This window comes from Phocoena sinus, chromosome 18 (assembly GCF_008692025.1).
Source record: "Phocoena sinus isolate mPhoSin1 chromosome 18, mPhoSin1.pri, whole genome shotgun sequence".
Lineage (NCBI taxonomy): Eukaryota > Metazoa > Chordata > Mammalia > Artiodactyla > Phocoenidae > Phocoena > Phocoena sinus.
The window spans coordinates 51,831,872-51,858,070 of record NC_045780.1 but is presented as its reverse complement, the minus strand read 5'-3'; the positions used below and the strand labels follow the sequence as shown (position 1 = coordinate 51,858,070).

General features: G+C 40.7%; 1 protein-coding gene across 2 annotated transcripts; it reads left to right on the top strand.

Moving 5' to 3' along the window:
• Positions 1–748: 748 nt before the first annotated feature.
• On the top strand, positions 749–26,199 carry EDNRB (endothelin receptor type B). 2 transcript variants are annotated; one of them, XM_032611599.1, is made up of 8 exons: positions 749–1,059; positions 1,853–2,388; positions 17,135–17,247; positions 17,383–17,587; positions 19,181–19,330; positions 19,718–19,851; positions 20,687–20,795; positions 23,625–26,199. In XM_032611599.1, the coding sequence occupies exons 2-8, from the start codon at positions 1,903–1,905 to the stop codon at positions 23,757–23,759; spliced, it is 1,332 nt and encodes a 443-aa protein (XP_032467490.1). In that variant the 5' UTR covers positions 749–1,059; positions 1,853–1,902; the 3' UTR covers positions 23,760–26,199. The 2 variants fall into 2 exon arrangements, with proteins under 2 accessions (XP_032467490.1, XP_032467491.1); XM_032611600.1 differs by lacking the exon at positions 20,687–20,795 and having other exon boundaries at positions 921–1,059.

Genomic DNA, 26,199 nt, shown 5'->3' with positions numbered 1-26,199 from the left:
GCTCCTCCTGGCTCTGAAATTTCACAGATCCAGCAGGGACTTAGCTGACTGGGGGACAGCAGAGTAATTTCCAGTGTACATGGAGCAGCCCGGATTTCTGACTTCTGTTTTATACAATCTCTGGCCAAAACTGTCAGTCATTATTATTCTTTCTACCCCTTAAAAATTGAGTTCAAGTATGGATAGGAGGAGTTTATGGCTCTGCCTCATAAATAAATATTCTAAATTTGAACGGCAGCTCTCTGATGATTTTCATGCCCCCTATAGGTATCGGGTCCTTCGACAGTAATAAAATCCAGAGATAGGCTGACAGTAACACTTCAAGAGATGGCAGGAAAAGAGAAGAGCCTCTGCTAGAGAAAATGAAGGAGGAATTTTAGTTCTCTCCTAGGGCAGTGACAGGGCTTGAAAAGAAAGAATCGTGCTCTTCCGTGTGGGTGGGGACCCATGCGGACTTGAAACTGAAGGGCAAAACAAAAGCAGCCTCTCCCCCACCCTCCCAACAACTAATCAAGGTTTAGGTATCACGGCGGGATACTTTTCTCTGAAAAGTCCTAGCGGGCTTGAAACATGTTTAATTCAGAGCCCGGTTCTAGTCTGAAGCCTCGAGCGTCGTGGGGTGTGTGAAAACTTGCCCTTGGTTTAGGCTCATCATCTGAAGAACTGAGAACCATGACAACTCCACAGCCTCCCAGGACGCGTCGCGGGCCGAGGACTGCCCTCTGCGGCCGCGGGCAGGTCCTGCTGATGCAGTGCAGGCGTCGCTCAAGGGGAAAGGTTGCCGCGCGGTCGCAAGAGGCGGGAGGAGTCTGTTGGTGATTGATGGGGAAGGGACGAATGAATAAAGGTACTTGTCTAGGGACAGCAAGGATCCCGAGCAAGCTGCGGAGGCTACACGGTCAGGCATTCCCTCAGCGTTTCGTCAGAGCCAGATCCGCCCGCAGCTTAAGGGAGGCGCGCTCTGCTCCAGGGTAGCCTGGAACCCAGCTGCGAGCCAAGTGCGTCCCGGGAAGGAGGTCCCCGCTGGTCCCGCTGCGCCTGGCGCGTCCGGTCCGCGAGGTAAAAGTTCTGGCTTGGTGTTGAATTAAAATCAGTGATTGAACCTTATCCTGGGGCTTCAGCTTGGATTACTTGTTTGGGGATTTTTTTTTTTTTTTTAATGTATGGATACAGCGAATTACAATGGGGTTGGAGCGAAGGAGAGCGCGTGAGTGTTTGAAGCCACTTGGAGGGCACAGAAGCTTCCGCGTTAATGCAGATACTCCCCCAATCAGAACTGAGATGTCCCAGAGATTTTCCGAGTCAGCCGGCACACTCATGGGGGGTCCGGGGGAGCCCGAGCGCAGTCAGCCGGGAAGTAGCTGCTTTCACCCGCGGGGAGGAAGGAGTCTTGGCGTCCACACACAGGGTATCCGGGTTCCTGAGGAGTCAAATGCAGAGACTGGCACATCCCTTGGCCTCTAGGTGCCTTGATTTCCCCCGTCCCCACGCGCCCTTAGCCAGAACGAACACACACGTCTCCCTCTGGGCACAACAGGAGCTCAAAGCTTTGCTCTAGACACCCATCCTTTCCTCCCTGTCACACCCCTTCCAGAATACCCCACCCCACTGCGAGTCATTTACCCCTCGGGAAACGCAGGGGAGAAAAACCAGCGAAAGCTGGCTCTGGAAGGGCAGGAGACGGGCTCGGGAGGGTCACACGGGCCAGAGTCCCCCCACTGGCGCGCAAACTTGAGTTACTTTTGCGCGCGGATAGTGCGGGCGCGGCTGCGCTCTGCGCTAGCCGCTTGCAGGGGCGTGGCTGGGGTAGCTGACCCGGGTGTCCCGTCTTCCTTCCTTTGCTGATCTCCAGACTGAAAGCTGAAGAGTGGCCACCCGACTCCCCCTGGAGCAGGCAGCAGCATGCAGCCGCTGCCCAGCCTGTGCGGACGCGCCCTGCTGGCGCTGATCCTTGCCTGCGGCGTGGTGGGGGTCCAGGCTGAAGAGAGGGGATTCCCGCCGGCCGGGGCCACTCCGCCAATTCTGGGGGCCGGAGAGATAATGGCGCCCCCAACTAAGACCTCCTGGCCCAGGGGCTCCAACGCCAGCGTGCAGCGGTCGTCCGCATCTCCGCAGATGCCGAAAGGAGCGAGAATGGCGGGAACCCCACCGCGCACCCTTCCCCCGCCCCCGTGCGAAAGACCCATCGAGATCAAGGAGACTTTCAAGTACATCAACACGGTGGTGTCCTGCCTAGTGTTCGTGCTGGGCATCATCGGAAACTCCACACTGCTGAGAATCATTTACAAGAACAAGTGCATGCGAAACGGCCCTAATATCTTGATAGCCAGCCTGGCCCTGGGAGACCTGCTGCACATCGTCATTGATATCCCCATCAATGTCTACAAGGTAAAGGGTGCCTGCTAATATCGCAATGGGAGGGCACACCGTTAGGAAGGGGGAGATGCCAGAGCCTTTGCAGGAAGCTTAGTCACGAAGATCCGTCCCTTCCTAGAAGTCAGTAATCATTGGAACCAAATAGCCTTCTGGTTTCAGTAGCCCACTGCTAAGCCTGGAAAAAGCATAGTCCCCAGACCAGCAGCATAAACATAACTTGGAAACTTGTTAGAAATGACATCTTATAGCCCCACCTCAAACCCTACTAATCCAGAAACTCTGGGTGAAGCACAGTAGTTTGTATTTTAATAAGCCCTGCACGTAAGGTTTAAGAACCACTGGTCCTGAAGGACCTTGTCCCTAAATCCAGCTCACAAGGTACATTCTCTCTACTCAGAAACTGATGATTCGTGGACTGGCAGGATTGTTATCACCTGAGAACTTGTTAGAACTGCAAGTCCAACCCAGGCTTATTAAATCAGAATCTGCATCTTAAAATACCTAGGTGATTCAAATGCATACTAACCTTGGGAAGCATTTTCTTAAAGGACCCTAACAGTAGAAAGGCTCGAATAGGTTTTTAGGAGACAAACGGTCTAGAAGAAAGAGACCCAGACAGGAGAGTAGGAAAACACCTGCTGTGTTAGTTCACCTGCTGTGAGTGACCATACTGTACCTACCCTTTACTGAATGCCTACGATGGGCCAAGCGCTGAGATAGATGTGTTACTTTCCTTTACTCCTTCTGACAACCCATGAGTAGACATTACTCCATTTAACAGATGACAGGATGTTCAAGGTCTCACAGTGAGTAAGTGATGGAGGTGAGGAGGATCAGGCTCAATCTGTCAGGTTCCAAAGTGCAAACTGCACCCCATCAATGACTTTGTGGACAAGACCAAGGACACTGAACACAAAGTCTCTAACAGTTTCAGTAGCTAACATCATTATGTGATTACTGCAGGCATCAGAGGGAACGGGCTTGAAGAGCTAGGGCAGGACGCAAACCCCTACACTCTGACTCCCGCTTTGAAGCTCTGGACACTTCCCAACATCTCTGGGCCTCAGCATCCTCAACTCTACAATAAAGTTTCTAGTGCCCACCGACTGGGGTTTTGTGGTGTTAAGAAAAATAGCCTAAGTGAAAGAGCTGGAAAATTTTAAAGGGCGATGCAAATTTGTAAAACTCTGCTTCCTCATCGTAACCAGCAATAGGAAGTCATGCATAAAAACAGAATCAAAAGTGTAAGGGACCGGGAATGTACTTTGGGGATTTGCCTAAAGCTAGTCCTGGGCTCAGTACAAGGGAAAGAAAAGGCATGTTGGTTTAGGAAAGGATTGTGGGAGATACTTTGATCTTTGTGGCAGGAGAAGTCACCAGATGGCACGCCTTTAAATTGCCTTTTATGAATCTCTGGAAATCCTAATCCAACAAGGCATACATTAAGGAATTCTAGAGATTTCTGAGGTTTAGAGACAGGATTTGGGTTAGGATCCAGGTCCTAGAAGGCAACACTTCCAGAAATGAGGGATTAATAGATGAAATCTTAAATTCCTGCATGGCTACCAGCTCTTGTGAACTCTGAGGGTTTCCTGGGAGAAGCACAGGCTGAAATGGGTCCCTTAAATGCAGTCACAGATCCATTAGGGCCAGAAGGAACCCATTTTAGGAGTCCTACAGACTAAGTCTTACCATTCCAATGTGGCAGGAGAATTTCAATTCAATTCCTCAAAACTGACTTGAGAAATTTTAGAGTACAAGGTGTTGTGAGAAGTTTTAAATGAGTAATAAGATCCTTCTGAAAAGGGAGATTACATCTAGTTTTGCTAGGCTTGCACAGAGTTTTGTGAAAGATTGTTTAGGAAGGTCCCAGGAAACCCCACATGGTCAGCCCATTTAGAAACCCTCCTAAGTCAGCCAGCAGATGAAGTGCTGTATGGAAGGTTGGATTGAGGGCATTTTGCCTCCAGATCAGATGTAAATCACAGCTCTTCCAGGACCATCTTTCTCTGTCTGGCTAAATTATTACATTCGATAAGCCAGAGACTATCCTACTCCCAAAGGACACACAGCTTTTCCTTTCCTTTCAAATTCCTTTATGATTTCCCTAGGAAGTTACAACATTTTGCCTGAAACCATTCAGTCTGTTAAAGCTGTGTTTCTATTTCTGAAATAAACAAACTGAGTCATTACAAATCTGGCCATGTAATCATCCTTTTTGGTCATGAACAAATCCATCACATAGAATTAGGTCCCATCACTAGGTTTGCCATCAGTGAATCCTACATAGTGGCTTTTGGTTTATTTTTATATTGTGCATAAATATGTGTCACTTGAGATATAACAGTAATGGCTACCATTTCTTATGTACTCAGTACTTGGTTTAGTTCATTAAATCACTGCAGCAAACCCTATGGAAGAAGTATTGTTATCACCCCTGTTTTATGGGGAAACTACATTTTGGAGAGGTAAAGAAGTAAATTGCTCGATGTCACACCACTAGAAGGTCGATGTCACACCACTAGAAAGTGATGAGACTAGGGCTTGAACCCAGACCTTCTGGCCCTAGAACCCGTGGTCCTCCTGGCCCCCTGCACAGAGATGAGCATCGATAGCCCTTCTCCAACCTGGAGTACTGTTAGGACCTCATTTCAGTGCAGTGCTGCAATGGGACTCACTACTACATAGTAGGATACTTGGTAAGCATTTTCAGTTTTAATTTGAGTCATCTGAAGATTTCTATCTCCTGAAATCCCTTTCAGATGATCCGTAATGTATAATACTGATATCACTGTTTGTTATTCTAAAGGCTTTATTTACAAAAACACCTAATCCAGGGCTAGTTAAAAGCCATTTTCCCTTAAATAATTGTGACACCATATAAGTTACAAAAAATGCATTTATAATTTCAGAGGAGTCAAGTATTATACTTCATACAAAGCAATTGAAGTGAATTATGAGTGCCATTTAAATTTATCGTAAAGTGGGGGACTTGAATCTCTAAACTAGCAATTTCTAATTTTGTTTTTGTGGGATGCTATTATTCTCTTGAGAATCCAGTTAATTATCCATCTTATATGTTATATATAATTAATATATAAATAGATAATTTATATATACATTATAATTAATAGATTCTATAATGCACATTCACAATTTCTGAGGGTTCATAGAATCCCGCAGCTCCTCTGTTGGTTTACCCACAGGCCCAGAAACATCAACGTGAATCTATTACATTGATCTGGACTTCAGTAAATCTAGAGTTCAGTAAAGTGGACAAACCACGAAATGTCATAGATCTGGCTGGAAGCCATGTTCCTTGATGCGGCTGTAGAACGGGATGGGACTTCACAGGGAGAGGCTGCTGTGAGGGCTGACAAAGCCCAGGAAATGTGTCTACTCTGCTCTGACTCCCTCAGGGAACTGTTTCTCTGGAAACTTCTAGACAGTCTTTTCACCAGGGCTCCTGTGTCAAGGAGGCAATCCTGATAGATCGATGTTGTGGGAGACTCAGCAAATCGAAGCTCTAAAAGAGCTTCAGCTAATCATGAGAACCTGCTGGAAATAAAAGCCTCGTTTCTCCTTCTCAGCAGCGCACACTAGGGCTGTCACTGCATTACATAAGAGCATCCAGATGAAAAATGAAAAAGCAAGCGTCCAAAAAGGATGTTTAAAAATATAGATGTATACATGTGCATATGTAAATATATTAAATGTTATAAAGAATGTATAGATGCATAAGTACATAGGTGAATATCGTTGGTCGCAGTGCCTGGCACAAAGTAAGCCAGTAATAAATGTTATTAGGATGCGTGTGAGTGTGTGTGTGTGAATAAGAATGGAAACTTGGGGTTTCTTTTTTCAGCTTTTGCCATTATAAACATGACTACAAATAACATCTTTGCCCATATGGCTTTGCACACATGTGTGACTATATCCGAAGGGTAAATTTCTAGAATTAGAATGATTGAATCAAAGGATATGTACATTTGTAATTTTGATAGATATTGCCATACTGTACCCCGAAATTATTGTTGTACTCTTAGTTTGAATCACTATTTTATGTAACATCTCCATATACATATATATGTATCAATGTCTATCTTTATTTTTTTTTTTAAACATCTTTACTGGGGTATAATTGCTTTACAATGGTGTGTTAGTTTCTGCTTTATAACAAAGTGAATCAGCTATACATATACATATGTTCCCATATGTCTTCCCTCTTGCGTCTCCCTCCCTCCCACTCTCCCCATCCCACCCCTCCAGGCTGTCACAAAGCACCGAGCTAATATCCCTGTGCCTTGCGGCTGCTTCCCCCTAGCTATCTACCTTACTACGTTTGTTAGTGTGTATATGTCCATGACTCAATGTCTATCTTTAATACATACATGGGTAACTATGCCAGTATTTACATGGTCCATGTATGTACCTGACCCCAAAACCAGTGTTTAAGCATCTGATGTGAGGATGAATATCTCCTTATTCACAAGCTACTTATTGTGCCATTCCTGTGTAGACTAAAATGAATGGAATAATCTAGACATTTGTTGCCTATAGGAGCCTAGAGTAAGTTGGAGTAGCACCAATGTCAAAGCTGTATAGGAAGAGCTGGGTATACTTGTAGATGCTGTGAAGTTGTTTATGTTGTTGTTGGTGGTTGGTTGTTTAGTTGGTTTAGTTTAGCTGTGATTTTTAACAAGCCTTGATTGCAGGTTGAAGTTAAAATTTCTTTAACTTCTCTTAACATCTTAAGAAGTTAAAAATGCTTCAGCAAACAATGAGTTTTTAAATTATAACAAGTTCATTCTCTTTGTACTATATTTGCATGGAATAACTGACTCAATATATATATAGTTCACATAAATATAATGTAATATAAATATAATAAATAACATAAATATAGCTTCCTTTATGTGTAAGCAAATTGAGTTTGAAAACAAATCTCCTTGGAAACTGATGACAGATATCCACGTGGGCAGACTTTGACAAGGATCCAAGTATAATCAGGTGTCTAGTGGTGATGGAGAGCTTTCTAAAAATTGAGCTGGTGACCCGTTGGAGTGCCTCTAGATGGTTTTCTTGTTAAGACTTCGTAGGCTTAGAGTCAAAGAGGCTGCCTTCATAGCTCTGAGAAGCATAGCTACTGACCTTTAACGTTTAACTACTTAAGGTGGGGTACGTGTAACATTAAAGTGCTGGTATGTCAAAATGGGAATTGCTTCATTGAACCCTCAAGTGAGTTTGGAGCGAAGTGACCTTGTCACTTAGTCAGACATTCCTGCTTGTAACACAATCAAAGCTGTCTTTCTGAACAAAATCACCTTTCTCACTCTCCAGTCTTAGACTACTTCTAGTACTTAATAAGTCTGCATATAATTAACTAATTTCATAGTTAGAAGTAAAAGTGAATGAAGGACCAGCAAACTTAACTTTCAAAGTTATACTTTTCTGATTAGTAAATGCAGTTTATGCATATAGAGCAATAGAAGAAGTAAAGGTATCATTGGGTAGGGGAGTCTAACTTTGCCCAAGATAATAACACTGTACATATTTCCAGTTAAGTAACTGAGATATTTTAGTGACATTTTTGTGATGTCTAGAGACACCTTAGTAGCAGAAGCATTTTGTACCCAAAACAGAACCTAGATACCTTTGAGGTTCATTTATTTAAAGCAACAAAATTTTTAAGGAGTGTTAATTAAGCACATTTGAAGCATTAACATTTTAAAAGTGTTAATAAAGAGTAAGACTGTTAGCTTTGCATGACCTTGGGTCAATTAATAAATAAAGCTAACCCCCCAACACCCACCTAGCATAGTGCCTGCAACAATCAATTCCAGACAAATGCTTGTTGACAAAAGATGTTATACTCATATTTTTATAACTGTCCAAAAAAAGGGGGGGGGAATTTTGTTCTTTTTTTCTATGTGTATGAGGATATTGGCCACAACAGAATAATAGGTCAATAGCAGATGTCAAATAGCCCAGACACTCAAGACTTCCTATTTCTGATTCACCGCTTCACATGTTGGCTATGGATGCCTGTGACAAAATGGTGGGCAAACTCTTGGCCTTGGGCAATGAAATGTTCCCCAGGTTAACTCGAGGGTGCTTCCTGTGTTTGCCTTTGATCTGTCACTCGGTCACTCCAGAAATCCAAGGCTCTTAAAATGTCAAGGCAATGTTTCTTTCAACGTGGTAAGGCTTATCTATCAAAGGCTTTACATTTTTTTCTTTGCTCATTTTTAAATGAATCGTTCAAGATTGAAGGCATTTCCATAGTTGTACAAGAGGATGACACAGCCAAGACCATGTTGTTTCAAGGCCAGGGAGCCAGGGTCTTCATTTTCCAAAGAAAACCATATAAGGTATGGCTAATGCGCTATAGTTGATGATTTTTAGAGAAACATGCCAAATGCTAATCAATGATTAAGTGCTCTCAGGGGTGTTGACAGATAAAGCCTGAGCTGAAATAAGATTCTAGAGGTAATTTATGATGTGAAACATTCTCTTTCAGGACTTTGCAAAGTTAAGAAGAGGTTGGTTATGTTTGGGAGATAGCTGAGCACGGTGTATGGATATACCTTAGCCAGCAACTTCTCTAATTTCAGACTTTTTTCCTTTCCAGTGCTTTTACTTTAGAGATTGATTATTTCTCTTTCCCTATAGATTCTCTGGTGAAAATGTAAAGGAACAAGAAAACGGCCAAACTAGGATGGTAGGAGAGAGAGGGAAAGAGGATTGTTCTTGAGTCAGAAGTTTATTAGCAAAGTTGACAGAAGCATTTATCAAGCAGTGTTCTGTCCCTGAGTCTCCCAGCCATATTCTCACCACCTAACTCACATCCCCTCTCTATTTCTCTCCTCCTTAGCTTCATCATGGTTTCCAGAAAGGAGGAAGCCTATTCTCTGGATGTTTACTTTGTACATATCTTCTTCCCTCTCACACAGTGTTTTCAAATTATGTTAACGGGCTTTTGAATTCCATGGTAATCAAACGCTTTCTCACCATAGCTTATCCCATAAGCCATTTTCTGGATAGAATTAGGTTTAAGTAAGACATGAAAATACTTAATAAGATTTGTTGAATTCTTTAAGTTTGAGAGTCACTTTCTGAGCCATGAGGCCATCAGGTTATAATTCTTTAGTTTCTTCAGGTGTCACAGCCATCTTAGAAGATCCAGCTCAGCTAAGTGAATCTGACCATAAAGCTAGGTTTGTGAATAGCATGTCTTAATGCTCTTAGTTGAATCTTTTCAAAATATGTGACATGTCAATGAAAGGTTTTAAGCACAAACTGTGGATAAGTTTTTAAGTTCAGGTAATAGGAGAGTAGCAATCCATTTATTTATTGGCCTGTTACAGACTTGGAAATAAATTTCACTGTAACAAAAGTAGGGATATATATTTAAGGTGAACTTAAGTTTCTCTAAGACATATTTATTTTTTATCTTTTTCCTATCTCTTTGCTTCTCTTAAAGATTTTGTTTCCAGAAACTTAATTCATTTTAATGGAGTCATTCTTCTATTTCAGCAAGTGATAGGAATCTTTCCAGAGCAGTGGAAAGCCCTCCCTTTGCCAGTGTGCACACAACAGATTCCTAGGACAGGGCCTCTGCCTTGAACAACTCCAGGGGGCACTGTTCATATTGTGGTATTTAAATGGTACCCCTGGGGGATAAGCTGACATTATTCCTCACCCACATATTCTAACCCACATGGCCTAATCTTTAAGTGATTAAGTGCATTTTAATGGACCCAGGATGGAACCGGTAACTGATATTCGTCCCCAAGGGCACGGGTGCAATGTATGTCAAGAAAATATTGTCTATGCACTTGACCAGCAGCTTAAATTCTCACTGTATGTTTGAATAAGAAGAAAGAAAGGGAGATCCGACATGGGAAATCCTTGAATGAGGGTGTACTGTCTTATTAAGACGCCAGTTCAATCGCAGAAAAACTCTTATCTGCTACAGGAAACAGAGATAAAAGCAGCAGAATACACCCTTCCCCAAACTTGTGAAACACAACCACTCCATTATTTCCTTCTTTTGACTCTGACTGTAAAAACATTTCTATAATGCCAGTCATTTGAAAGAAATGTTCACAGTTCATCACCAGATGGAACAGACAGCAATCCGGCAAAGCAACCTTAGTTGTCATTTTTAATGTGTTGCTCACCTACCTTCTTAAATGACCGTCTCTTACAGCGTCTCTATGCTTCCAGAGTCCATCTCCACCAAATTTACAACTAAAGCACCTCACTGAATCCCATCAGATAGTGAGAAACAGTAGGTTCTGTTTTTTTAAAAGTCGTTTCCCTGATAGGTTTGAGTAGGGGAGAGAGGGGAGGGGAGGAATTTTGCTTTCCACCTTTTCCGGGCTGCTTGGAAGGCAGAGGTCCAAGAGAAGAGCTAACGCCTCAATCCCAGAGGCCCTGGCTCTATGTGTCAAGAAGACCTGATCATCTGGAAAGGAGGAGGGCATGCACTAGACAATACAAAAATCAATCAATATATAAAATGCACAGTCATCCCAATTCTCTAAAGAAATTGTTTCAAATATGAGAACTGAAAAGTTCATGACAAAAGTTTTATCACAAGATTTTTGCCTTATGATCAAATTCATTTATTTGTCCATGAACTCATTCATTCACTGTTGTTCAACAACATTTAATGAGCAGTCACTGTGTGCCAGGCACTGTGCTAGGCACTAAAAATGTTGTAGAATATTCTGAAACAAAGAAACAGTTAAAGCTCAGTGTATACTGTTAATTTTAAAAAAAATAGGAAAGGAAAATGGTATATATGGTTAATGAGGCTATTGAACATTTGTTAGTGCAAGATGGTTAACTTTGGCATTTCCTAACTCTACGGGGCTAGATGCCTTTGGGCATTAAGAGTGGTGTGTAGTAATAGGATTTTCTCCATTTAATTTCTCTAGAATGTAATTTTTAATTACAAAAAGAATTGAAAAATATAAATCCCCCAGTTGGAGAGATTTTGTAGGACTCACTTAATCATACTTTTACAGAAAGGATATTTATTTTCTGTTCATCTTATTTATCCTTTTAGAAGTTTAAAAAAATTATATAATATATATTTAATATAAAAATAATTTTAAAATATGATATAAAAGAATTTTTTGGATTCTGTTGACTTTTTCCTTTCTCAAACAGCTGTTTCCACATAAAGTTACGAAATCATGGCCATCCTGGTGTAGAAACCTTGTAGTCAGTATGACCAAGTCTTTTTTCAATCTAGTGTTTATTTATTTATTTGTGTTTACTTTACTCATACAAAAGAAATGTGCTAGGGAAGCAGTAGAAGCCTTAGGCGAAAGGGGCCAGCATGAGGACAGGCTACCATTTGTCAAATGGACACCACATTGCTCCTAGGACCAACACTAACAAAAGCTCTTTCTTGGATGAGCCATCACCATGTGAAAACCAATGTCAGTTATGGGAGTATTTTCTGACTGGCTCACATTTGATAAATGGTAGGTAATATATATTCAAACTTAGTTTTAAACAGGACCTAAAAATTTAGTTCACGTGGCAGGGACCTAGAAACAATATGGACCTCTAACATTCTTTTTGCGATCAGAGAGATTTGATTACGTGCATGATTTGTCTTCAGATCGTGCCCTTAAATTATCTAATTGAATGGGGAAAACTGCAAATAAGGAATGAGAATGTATTATTGCTGGGTTTAAAGTTAAGAGTTGCCTCCTCTTGCAATAAAGGAGAATCAATTTCCTCTACCAAGAAGAAAGCTGTATCGTCGGACTTCAAATTATAGATGTTGGATGTCATTATTTTTGTCAAGAAACAGTGAAATAGTTAATTCCCAGGAATTATAAAAATCTCTAAGAACATTCTTTCACCAAATTTTAAAGATGGCATCTTGGTTGAGAGTGATTTTTTTTTTTTTTTAAGTTCACAGCTTTTCCCCTACCCAGGGCTTTGTTTATTATTAAACAAGAGGTTGACATCTTTTGCATTTTAAATAAGCTCCAAGCCCTAAATTGCCAAGGCATTGAGGCTGGAGGCCATTCAGACAGAGGTGAGCATCAGCAGTGGGTGTGGTCTCTGTCACAGGGTGTCAGGCTTCTTGGTGTCCCCACAAAGCCTTCTGATCAGAGAAGCAGAGGTTGCCAAAGTCATCCTTCTGACTGACTACAAAATAATAGAAGTGGGCACTCCGTCCCCCCACCTTCTGTGGCCTCTCAGGACTGGCAGCATTCAGGTCTGAGCTGAAATGATGAAGAGGTTTTTTTCAGTCTCTTTCCCTTCAGAAGGGTAGATTAGAAAACCGTAATCTCTCAGCTGTGATTAGGTTTCTGACTATCTCTGTGTTGAACTTGAAGAGAATTGCTACAATTTTCAGTTTGTGTTTCCCTGTCCTCTGTGATAACTTGGGTCAGAGGTTGGGCTGCAGGCCTCCCACTGGTATGAAGAGCAATCATCCAATTTCTAGGCTGAGCCAAAAACAACAGTAACCTCAAAACAGGGCCTGGATTCAGTGCAGGGCTCATTTTCATTGGCCAGACTTCTCTCCCTTCAGTGACCGGACACTCATTCATCTTGATTCATCTGATGGCTGTACCTATGTGATACTAATATTTGCATATTTGGAAATCATTGAAGACAAGAAAACACTTGACACTCTCTGAATTTTTGGACAGTAGATGAATAAAATAGCAGGGGGGTTAGAAGAAAGTTTTACTCTACATCTAGATACTTTACCGTTGTTTGACACATAGTTATGGGTTTTAAAATACTAATATTAATTTAATTCTAAACACTCTTCATCTAAGATCCGCTTCTTCAAAACATTATAGATTCTAGAATCAGACCACGTGGGTTCAAATGTGGATCTATTACTTACTTAAGTGAGTGACCAAGGACAAATATGTTAGTTATCTAAAGCCGAGAAGCGAATTACCCCGAAATTTAGCAACTTGAAGAATAGCATTTATTACCTGACACTCTCTCTGTGGGTCAGGAATTCAGGAGCTGCTTAGCTGGTGGTTCTGGCTCAGGGTCTCTCATGAGGGGCAAGATGTTGGCGGGGCAGCAGTCTTCAGAAGGTTTGCCTGAGGCTGGAGGATCTTTTCATTCACACACTTGGCAAATTAGTGCCAGCCGTTTTTAGGTGGCCTCAGTTCCTTGTCACCTGTTGGAGTCTTCATAGGGGTGCTCGAGTCTTCTCCTGACACGGCAGCTCCCCCAGAATGAGTGATCCAAGAGAGAGCAACGAGGAAGCCATAATGCCTTCTATGAACTAGTCTCAGATGTCACACATCATCACACCCACTACATTCTTTTCACTAAAAGCAAATCATTAGGTCCAACCCGTGTTCAAGGGCAGGAAAATGAGGCTTCACCTTTTGAAGGGAGGAGTATCAAAGAATTTGTGGGCATATTTAAAATCAACACAGCAAGTTAATAAACTTCTAAGTGCCCCTAAGTTTTTTTACCTATAAAATGCGGGTAATAGTAACACTACCTCATAGGATTGCTTTGGGAATTCAATGATATACCATGTGTAAAGGGCTTAGAATAGTGCCTAGTCCCTTGTAAGTACCATATATGTGTTAGTTTTGCTTCCCACCCCCCACCCCAATACATATAAAGGCAATCAGAATGATTAGACAGAATATTACCTGGATAGTTTGTACCAAACCGGGTCTGGCAGGGTTCTTTTAACTGTTTGGAATCTTTTTATTATGTTTCCAAGGGTGATTGGCAAGTCTTTTAAAGCACCTTGAGTTCATAGCTGGTTCAGACTTGCAGGACCCTGGCTCTTTCCCATTTCAGCCAATGTCTCCACCATTCACATGATCAACCTCCTTGAGTTTCCTGAGTCCTCATATCTTATATCCAACCCATCAACAAGTCCTGCTAGCTCTGCTTTCAATACATATCCAGTCTATATAACCCATTCTTTTCAGCCCCACGGCACCACAAGTTTCAGCCCACAATTTCTCATCAAAGCTTCCTTTCTTGACTCTACATTCTAGTCTACATAGAGCTTCCAGAGTGATCTTTTTATATTTTTTAATTAATTAATTAATTAATTAATTTGTTTATTTGGCTGTGCAGGTCTTAGTTGCGGCACGCTGGCTTCTCTAGTTGTGGTATGCAGGCTCCAAAGCACGCAAGCTCTGTAGATGCCGGGCTTAGTTGCCCCATGGCACGTGAGATCTTAGCCCCCCGACCAGGGATTGAACCTGCGTCCTCTGCATTGGAAGGCTGATTCCCTGGACCACCAGGGAAGTTCCCAGAGTGATGTTTTAAAAAATATAAATAAGATGATGCCATTTTCCATTTCCCTGTTCAAAATCTTGCAATGGACTTCCTAAAATAAAAACAAAAACCAAAAAAACCATTCAGACTCCTCCCTGTGCAACTACATCTCCTAGACACTTGGCCTGGACCACTCGACCCCAGCCTTGAGAGCCTCCTCTCACTAAGCTTCTTTTGACCTCAGGGCCTTTGCATTTGCTTTTTCTTCTGCCTAGAATGCTCTTTGCATGGCTTACATTTTTTAGTCAGGTCCCTACTGCAGGTTGCCTCTTCAGAGAGACCTTGCTGAGAAGCCTATCAAGAAAGCTCCCTAAATTCCACCATAATCTTTCAATATGGTGACACCGCCTGTGTGACACCATATTAAGTATTTATGTGTTTTGTGTTTGCCTCCATCACTAGACTGTAAGCTCCATGAGAGCAGGGAGTTTGCCTTGTTCACTGATAGGCACTCTGTACTCCAAATGGTGTATGGCACATAGTGGGTACTCAATAAATGTTTGTTGAATGAATGAATGAACACTCAGAGTTATAAGTCAGCTCATTAATCCAGAGGTCACAAGTTAGAGGCCGGACTGACACATAAAAATATTTTGTTAATACAATGTTATCTGACAGTGTTTTTTTTTAAAAATATGAATTAGTTGACAATTTTTATAAATTGTGAGATTTCATATAAAAATTCCAATTTGGGGCTAAAAATCAAGATACTTTTGTATTGGGGATCTCTTGGCAAAAATCACATCAAGTTTATTAGCAGCAGCTCCATTTAGATAGGATTTACCCCAGACCCCTCTGTTCCCTATTATTCCTGACACCAATGACTTTCTTACACCTGGCTTCCTCCACTCTTCTGTTGCCTGCCTGGCCTTGCAGGCTTTCAGACCCTAGAAAAAGCGTATTTGCTCTAAGTATGCCAACATTTGTTCTACATGTCGGTGTAACTTTTCATGTCTACCTTAGAAATGAAATTGGTTCCACGTTGGAGCTCCGAGTCATATTCGTACTGAAACACACATTTCAGCTTTGGGTGCCACTCTAGTTACAGAACAATCACCCAGCATGACAAACTCCACAAAGAACCTTCACGAGTGAAAGAACGGAAAGACTCAATTGTGTTTCAAAATAGTTTTCACTTTTGGAAGGTTATTTTTTAAAACATTAAAACGCACACACAGACACGTAGATTTGAAATACTTTTCTTTATTTTCAAAACCTCATGAACGTTCGACCCAGATGTTTACCTAAAGTGATTCATTTACCAGGGTGGGGCACACCCAGTTGTCCTAAAAAAGAAAATCACTGAGTTTAACAATAGATGGTTGCACAGTCTGAAGTCAGATAAACGGAAATATATGTACAGTACCAAGAACTAGGTCTTTTGCTCGCTGGATAGCCACTGCCTATATATTTTAGGGGGCTGAATATTTAAGCATCTGCTGTGTGTCAGGAGCTGTACTAGGCAATTGCAGAAGTTCTTTTCTGTTTGATGGGCTAGGGGTTCCAGACAGCAAAAACTTAACCAAACAAACAAGTATGGTATAATATATACAATAGGAGTTGATAAGTGCTCTGGATGAAACGGGCAGTGGGGTAGGATGAGGGAGATGGGGAGGCCTGACCAGTTCCTATACTTAACAGTGTGGTCAGGGTAGGTCATGTTGAAAAGATGAGATTTGAGTAAGACCTGAAGGAGGTCAAGGAGTTATCCAAGTGGATCTGTGGGAGGAAAGCCTTCCAGGATAAGGAAGAACCTCAGGTGAAGCCCTAAGGAAGGAGTGTGCCTGCTGGATTCAAGGAGCTGTGTGCCGAGTTACAGACCAGTTGACTAGAGTGAAGAATAAGTACACGAACACGCAAACTGTTCTCCACAGGAGTCGTCTAGTCTCTCTGGCTAAGAAACGTTTGTCTTTTTTGGTTGGTTTTTTTTTTTGGCCATGCCACATGGCACGTGAGATCTTAGTTCCCCGACCAGGGATGGAACCCTGCTTTGGAAGCGTGGAGTCGTAACCACTGGACCACCAGGGAAGTCCCATGTCACCTATTTTTAGTTAACCTTGTTTTGATTTGGCCACCAGCTGAGTATTTGAGACTCTATAACAGTATGAGAGGCATTTTCAGCACTGCAGGCCCAATCTTGTAAGGGGAACTTAAGCAACTGGCCCCACTTGGCCCTGCAGTGGAGGAGACATTGACCCTAAGCTACTGTCTGTGTATAGCTAATTCTCCTGAACTGGCTGCCCTTTCATTATTCCCAATCCACTTTCTTGTTCCAGATATCAAACACAAGTGCTTTTCAGAGGAGTAGTCTATGAGGAAAAGAATAAGAACTGGAATTTGTTATTTTAACTCTACATGTCCATTTGTCTCCACTAAGTGATACATACAGTTCAGAGGGCGCCCTGTGAAAATCTCCCTAACAGAGCTTCGTGTCTCCTCAACGCAGCTACTTGCCGAGGACTGGCCCTTTGGAGTTGAGATGTGTAAGCTGGTGCCTTTCATACAGAAGGCCTCTGTGGGAATTACTGTGCTGAGTCTATGTGCTCTAAGTATTGACAGGTAAGAGCATATATCTAAGCCAGGTATATCCTGACTGCTATCTTAGTGATTGCTATGCTACTTAGAAAAGAAACTGTTTACTTCAATAAAACTAGGCTCTGCCAGCTTGGCAAATGATTATGTTTTACTCTTCAGATATCGAGCTGTTGCTTCTTGGAGTCGAATTAAAGGAATCGGGGTTCCAAAATGGACAGCAGTAGAAATTGTTTTAATTTGGGTGGTCTCCGTGGTCCTGGCTGTCCCTGAAGCCGTGGGTTTTGATATGATTACCACTGACTACAAAGGAAGTTATCTGAGAATCTGTTTGCTCCATCCCACTCAGAAAACAGCCTTCATGCAGGTAAATTTTACTCTTTTGTCCCCCTTTCTGTTGTTGCCTTATAAATATTTAGCTGTTTTTCCCCTGATCTCCTCTTCTTGGGAAGCTACTGATTTATGACTGTCCTTGGCATGAATTAAGAGTGTAGGTCCTAGGGCTGTGGGGTTAACGGTGACTAATGACTCAGGCTGCAAGAAGCTGGGTCACTACTTCTCCAAGAATCCCCTGGTGCTGAGGAATACAGATAAAGCAAGTTTACATGAGAGAATCGATTTGAATTTATAGCTTTTCGACTCAAATTCCCATAAGGACTGGCAGCTACTACATATTCTGTATGAAGCAGCACAGCAGTCATCAGAGCGAGTGTGTGGCTCAGGGAACGATCAAGTAGAAGTCGCCCTGGTATGGATGGATTGATCAGAATCCATGTGAATCCGTGAAGCTCGGTATGAATAACAAGCTTGTCCTCTCTCTAAAGGGAAAGCTGCCGTTGCAAAGAACTTCATCTTGGCCATTTATTCAAGAGCTTTTAATCAGGAAATAGGAAAAGAACGGTAATACTGGTCATCAGAAGATAGATCCTAAGTGTAAAAGGCTCTTCCCAACAGAATGGGTTAAGAGGAGTTAATGCAAAGGGGGCTGGTCCAAAGGTCACCAATGATTATTTTCTATTTTACGCATAAGACAAGATAAAGCTTTATGAATATATGTATAGATCATGGTAAACAAAAGAATAAAGAGGGGCATTAATGTGAAATTGAGAATGAGACTGCTGTTTTCTTGTTTTTTTGTTTTTTGTTTTTTTTTGCGGTACGCGGGCCTCTCACTGTTGTGGCCTCTCCTATTGCGGAGCGCAGGCTCAGTGGCCATGGCTCACGGGCCCAGCCGCTTCGCGGCATGTGGGATCTTCCCGGACTGGGGCATGAACCCATGTCCCCTGCATCAGGCGGACTCTCAACCACTGCGCCACCAGGGAAGCCCTCTTGTTTCTTATTAGTTAAAATGAGAAAAGTACTGCACAGATTATGTAAATTCTACTCCAACACAGACATATCTGGAACGACAATTTTAAGAAAAAAGAAAAAAAAGCAGAAAAAAATAAGAGAAAAAGCATACTACAAGCAGCTTTGATTTTTAGTTGATAGGTTAGATGTATACATCCATTAGGTAAATGATTAATATAGACCTCTTCCTACCTGCTTTTCCCATAAACAAACTTGTTAAAAAGTGAAAAACTCCCATAAACACTAGGCTATCTTTACCCATTCAGATGTGGTATTTCACACAAAGAATTCCTTAAGGATAACTTGCATATGTGAAGACAAAAATATTTGAATTACCAAATATTTAAAATTTTGCCCAATTACTTAGATTTTTATGTGTAATGATAGCACACTTCCTTAGAGATTTGAAATGCTTTTTAGGAAAAGTTTGTTTCATTTGATTTAATTATTTGTTCAGCAGACATGGCCTGAAAGATTCTACATAGTATTTATAAAATGGATCGACTTTAGAAGATAATTTCTCCTTGATGAGTATTTTTTAATTTAACGTTTGATATGTAAGATTTTCTTACAGAGGAATATTAAGTATAACATTCTCTCTTCCCCATAGTTTTACAAGACAGCTAAAGATTGGTGGCTATTTAGTTTCTATTTCTGCTTGCCATTGGCCATCACTGCATTGTTTTATACCCTGATGACCTGTGAAATGTTGAGAAAGAAGAGTGGCATGCAAATTGCTTTAAATGATCACTTAAAGCAGGTAAGAAAATAGAAATATTTGCTGACTCATGATTACAATCCTGATTATGAATATGAAAATTATCATGGATACACCACAGCATACTTCCTTTTTCTTGTGCTGGTATTTTTTAATACACAAAGAATATTTTTTATATTGTCTATCTGGAGATATTCTACATAGTCTAAAAAGATGTAAAAAGAGCCATTACTTTTTAAAGATGAATCTCTAATCATTTTCTGTCTAATTCACATTAGCTATTCAGTTTAAAGCTCAGTGTCCTGAATTTTTACAAATGCCACTGATTTTTTGTAAACGATATTAAATATTTTGTTTGGAAAGCGAGAACGCTGCGATTATAATGAGTGTCTGATTATAATTCAGTGTCTGACTGTGGTTTTATTTCAGAGACGGGAAGTGGCCAAAACAGTATTTTGCCTGGTCCTTGTCTTTGCCCTGTGTTGGCTTCCTCTTCACCTCAGCAGGATTTTGAAGCTCACTCTTTATGATCGGAATGATCCCAATAGATGTGAACTATTGAGGTAAGAAAGATAAAATAGAAATAATTGTGTAAATAAATGCCATTCAGAAGTTTGTCCATTGATTCCTTTCATTGGCAAGAGAGAGAGTACCATTTTTCTAATCCTTAGGGAGCAAATAAGATGGCCATCTTTTTACCTTTACTCCTATTTCCAAGGGAGAAGTAAAGGGACTTAGGAGAACACTGGGAATGGAGAGCCAGGGTTGTCCAAATGAGTGAGTAGCACAATTGAAAACGTTAGGTCTGATTCTCCTTTGCACTTTGTAAATCCTTTCTTTTCATTCAGCCTCAGCACTTCCAAAAGAGATTTCATTTTTAAAATTATTATTAATTAATTAATTTATTTATTTTTGGCTGCATTGGATCTTCATTGCTGCACGCGGGCTTTCTCTAGTTGCGGCGAGCGGGGGCTACTCTTTGTTGCAGTGCACGGGCTTCTCATTGCAGTGGCTTTTCTTGTTGCAGAGCACAGGCTCTAGGTGCACAGGCTCAGTAGTTGTGGTGCTTGGGCTTAGCTGCTCTGCGGTATATGGGATCTTCCCGGACCAGGGCTCAACCCTGTGTCCCCTGCCTTGACAGGTGGATTCTTAACCACTGCACCACCAGGGAAGTCCTGAGCTTTCATTTTAAATGAGAGAATTGGGCATGGGGGGGTGAGGTGATGACAGGGACAGAGAATGAGAGAGAGAGATCATAATTGGCAAAGACTAGTGATAAAGTCAAAACCATTGTAAATGGCTAATTTTTTTGTTCACAAAAACACAAAAATCTGTAAAGAATATATGTTCATAGCAGCATATTTTTTTTACAGACATGTCTTGTATTATTTTTTGCAGCTTTTTGTTGGTATTGGACTACATTGGCATCAACATGGCCTCCCTGAATTCCTGTATTAACCCAATAGCTCTGTATTTGGTGAGCAAAAGATTCAAAAACTGCTTTAAGGTAAGAGAGTATTTGAAAATCAAAAGCCCTTTTTAATCTGGCATCAAATATAACCCTTCCAAACTATTAATATTTCTATCCAAAGAGATCTAGTCAATTGTTTTGCAGTTTCCCTAGTATTACATGATAGACATTTCTTTCTTATTTATTTATTTATTTATTTTATTTTTGGCTGCGTTGGGTCTTCGTTGCTGCGCATGGGCTTTCTATAGTTGCGGCGAGCGGGGACTGCTCTTCGTTGCGGTGCGCGAGCTTCTCATTGTAGTGGCTTCTCTTGTTGCGGAGCACCGGCGCTAGGCACACGGGCTTCAGTAGTTGTGGCTCGGGGGCTCTAGAGCACAGGCTCAGTAGTTGTGGTGCACGGGCTTAGTTGCTCTGCGGCATGTGGGATCTTCCTGGACCAGGGCTCGAACCTGTGTCCCCGGCCTTGACAGGCGGATTCTTAACCACTGCGCCACCAGGGAAGCCCTAGACGTTTCTTTTTAAATGTGAATTTTGCTCATAAATCACTATAATTGATTTCCGCCTACAAATCCCAGTCAACCATTCCCTACTGCCTCAACCAATCAATTTTACTCATAGAGTTACACAGAAAATGAATAAAAATTGCATGCATTGATGTCTGACAAATATCACATGATAAAATAAGAGCTACACATGATTAAAGGCACCGTTCCCATTTTTGGAAGATTTTGGACTATGCAGCACACTGTAGATTATAACTAAGTTAGTTTCTTTTTCATGCAGAGGTGACAATAACGAGTCAAACAAAGCAGTTTAATTCAGGTTTTACCTCCACTTTTCTGCCTTCATTCTGTAGCAGAGAAGTGCTCCTTGATGTGGAATATGTGAAATTATTCCTCATTTGCCTGCTTGCATTTGTGTGTAACATCTATCCATCCATTCATTCACTCCTTCAACAATCTAGCATAAATAAAATATTCCCTTCCCTTATGTGGGAACGATTCACTTGTCCCTGGTATAACAGAACCCAGATTCAGCTGCTCACCACTCATGTGCCAATAATTCGAGAGGCAAGTGTCAGTAGAAAAGAAAGGTGCTTTAATCAGAAAAGCCAGCAGTCTGGGGAGATGGTGGACTCGTGTCCAGAGACCAACACCAAAGATTCTGCTCAGCCATGAGTTTTTAAAGGGAAAAATGGAGGGGGAAGAATCTCAATGAATCATCAAGGCAGGAGGTTGGGTTCTGCCTCTCCCCTGCGGACAGACTGGCTGGCTCTCTCTTCAGATGTTATCTTGCCCGAGTGGTCTGCATGCAGGATTGCTTAGGGGGGGGCTACTGTGGGTAGACAGCTAGTCTTACTTGTTTTTATCTAGGAAGAGAATCGACAGGTTAGACAAGGCATGGCGTGCATTCAGGAGAGCATAAGTCAGGAAATAGTTTCAATTGATTAGTGATCACATTCCTATAATTAGGTTCTTTCAAGGTTAGAGGGGCACAGAAATGGGCAAACAGGAAAGGGGCAGAAGAGCTGCTTTCAGTTCCCCAATGTCAAACGCCATTCCATTTCTATGGGATTAGGGGCAAAGGTCTATCTTCTGTAACTTCTTCACGCTGACATGGGACGCCATATTCTCAGAGTGGAAGATGTCAACATGGGTCTGTAACATCTCTTTGCTGACAATTTTATCGTAGTTGCGTGCTTACATGTACGGGCAGAGCAAGCTACAATTATTTTGCTGCCCACCAAGATACAGATTATTATGAGCAATAATGTTAATCCCGTTCTCTTGAGGCTCGTTCTTGGACTTGTGCTGGCCACAGATTCAGTACTGCTCAGGATGATGCAGTTTATGTCATGGAGTGGTCATCATGGAGTTAGCTTTTTCCCTCTGGTGGCAGTTACCGTACCTGTACAACAACTGGGGAATGTGCATCAGACACTGAGTCTGTGGCTCTATTGTCCTAATTATTAACTGCTGGGTTTTGTACTGGAGGGCGTGGTGCCTTGGTTCTGCTTGGTTCCACTGGCAGTTCATTATTGGAAAACCGAGAACTTAGCTTCCTTGTAAGACCAAAGGCAGTCTATAAAATTCTTTGCTTACTCATAAACTCATAGATTTTAGAGCTAGAAGAGAACGTCACCAGATCATGTCCCTCATTTTACAGAACAGAAAGCAATGGAACTCACTTTTTCTTATACATATAAATTCTCAGAAAACAAACAGAATTAACAGGATTTTTAAAAATCCAAGAAAAAATCTGGATGACTAAAACTGAGACACATATACTTTACAACCTTATTGTGTAACAGTATTGAAAAGTCACATGAGATTAAACACGTGGCTGAAAAAAATGGTGATGTAATATTAAGTTTATTGACGTGGAAAGATGTTTATGTCACTGTCAAGGCCATGGAGTAGTATGTATAGTCCAGTTTTATTAACATAATTATACACACACTTCCACAAACATGCACATATACAGTCATGCTGTAGATATGTGTGTGGTAATATTTCCATTTGCATAGGAAGAAGTCTTGATTTATGTATTTATCAAAGATTAAAAGTATTTCTCAAGTAATCAAGAGTAAGTATCAAGAATTAAGAGTGGCTTTCTCTTTCAGTTTGAATTAAAAGATGAGGAAGTTTAATTATGTACATTTTTTCTTCTCTGTATTTTCTAGTTTAAAAGAATTATCATATACTACTTATGTAGTTATATGTTTTTAAGGGGAAAATGAGAGGGCATGGAGAGAAATTGGCAGAACTGCATATCATGCAAAGAAAGCCAGAATTCTGGAGAGTAGGAAGGGTTGTGATAGTGTAACTGATGTAAACTTATAACGAGTTACTTTGTTTTGTACAGTCATGCTTATGCTGCTGGTGCCAGTCATTTGAAGAAAAGCAGTCCTTGGAGGAAAAGCAGTCGTGCTTAAAGTTCAAAGCTAATGATCACGGATATGACAACTTCCGTTCCAGTAATAAATACAGCTCATCTTGAAAGAAGGAATATTCATTTTCTTTATTTTGGACAGAAATCATTAAAACAATGAGGCATCCGCCAAACAAAACAAAACAACTGTGTGTTTGCACAAAACGATGTAAAAATGTAAGAGTGATTATTTTCTTAACACTCAGAGTTACTCATGACATTTTATGAGCTGTTTACAGCATGAGAAGAAAAGCGATGAGAATTAAGAAAGCCTCATTGTGAAAGCACTTAATCCTTTACAGTCAGCACTTCAATGTGGCTCTTCCGAACTTCTGGTACATTCATACACCACTTACGTTTAAATTGAGCTCACTCAGAATTCCTATTAAAGATGTTTATTTTTTATATTAAGGTGAATCGGATGCAAAGGATAAATGTGTTGCTGCGAAACAGAATTTTTAAATGAAATTTAAATTACTCAATTTAAAATTTAAAAAATCTTTTAAAGGACCTTTTCTATTAATAGTCTCACACCACTGGTTGGACTGTAATTGGAGGCAAAATATGAAAGCAGTTCAGCTGGTGTATTCTTTTGATGTTAGAGACATATTTAAATGATCAGGAGGGAGTATCAGAGAGATTGAGGTTTTTGAAAATATTAACTTTACATTCAGATAAGATCAAGTGTCACAAAGGGACAGAGAGAGAAGGTTTGGAATGCCATCCCAAAACACTGCTTTGAAATCTCCTATTCGTGTACTCTGCAAAGAAAATACTACCTACAGTTTTTTTGAGGATTATTAAAACATTCTTCTTCTTTCACTATTGTAGTTTAAATGCTATTTGTTTCGTTTTGTCATCTGTAAATACTTAGCTACAATACACAACGTGTAGATGGTTAAAGGAAGGGCAGGCTCCAGTGTTCATACCTTTACAATGGAGAGATGCCAGAAACCCCATAATGGACAGAATGTGAGTTGCCTGGAGCAGTGTCCACATGGCAAAGGAGAAAGCAGCATCTTCTCTCACCCCTGCTGCAGTTAAGATCGTCTCTGGCAATGTATCACACGATAGTTAAAACACTATTTTTAAGATCATAAATATTAGAGTCAATGTAACAGTTACCTGTAAAGCTTATTACTAATTTTTATATTATTTGTGTAAATAACTAATAGAAAAGAATTCTGGATGTGGTGCTTTCCTATCACTTACAGGCAAAACTGCTTTTTGAGACTGTTAAGAACCTCTTACTTTGTGCATTCTTGCCTAATTCTTTCATCTCCCCAGCAAAGTGCCTCAGGTTAACTTGGATGAGATGTGTGTGAAAGTATGTACAAGAGAAAACGGAAGACAGAGGAAATGAGATGGGGTGGGAGGAAACCCATGGGGACAGATTCCCTTTCTTAGCCTGATGTTCGTCACTGCCCGTCATATCAATGCAAAAGGTCCTGATTCTGTTCCAGCAAAACAGTGCAATGTTCTCACAGTGGCTTCAGGAACAAATTGGGCCCAAGAGCTTTAACTCTGTCTTAAAATATAACAGAGTTTCTACCCTTGTTTTTTGTTTTTTTTGTATGTGTGTGGTTTTTTTTTTTTTTTTTTGGTAACCCAGGGCCACAGCCACATGTTGAGAATAAGCGAGCAATGTTGTTTTCTGCCAGCATCTAACGTGATGCTACCAAAACCCCAATAATGGGACCAGAATGAAAGGACAGTAATTAATTCACATGCCACATGGAATCTATTTACAAATCCCAGGCTTATTTATTAATTTCTTCCCAATCACTTTTTCAGATGCTTGTCATCACGAAAGACATTTCAAACTTTGGATTTTAAATTAACTTTGGGTTACTACTGTTTTCAGTTTGTTAATATATTTTTTATTCCTATTTAAATTTGAGCTCATTTTGTTTCTCATCTGCATCATAATGCCCTTTCCTTCTCCCTGTCAGAGTTGTGGTCGGTGATCATCTTGGCAAATTTTAAACTGCACACAAATAGTATATACGTGCATTATTTATAATGAAATTGTGTTCAGTAGCTTTTCTAAAAATGTTTGATTCAAAATTTTAACATACTGACAAAGGTTGGTAAGAAACAAGCATGATTTCTTAGCATAAATAAAATCAATATGGGAAAAGGTGCTACTGTTTAACTTTAAAACGTATTTTCTAGTATTAAGGACTGTATAATATAACAATGGACAAAAATAATGTTAACATGGATGTAAAACTTAAAAGATTTATAAGCGATTTTAGACTGTTTTCTCCTTTATATTTGCTAATATGGGTGCGTGTTAGTATTGACAGCTTACAACATATGGCCAAAGGAATACAGTTTATAACAAAGCATGGGTATGCTGTAGCTAACTTTATAAAATTGTAATATAACCATGTAAAATAATTATATATTTTGTTTTTCTGAGGTCACTTAAAGTGGCAACTACTGTAGTTGCTAATTCTATGTTATGTAAACAAAATCAATAAAAATTTAAATTGCTTTAAAAAAA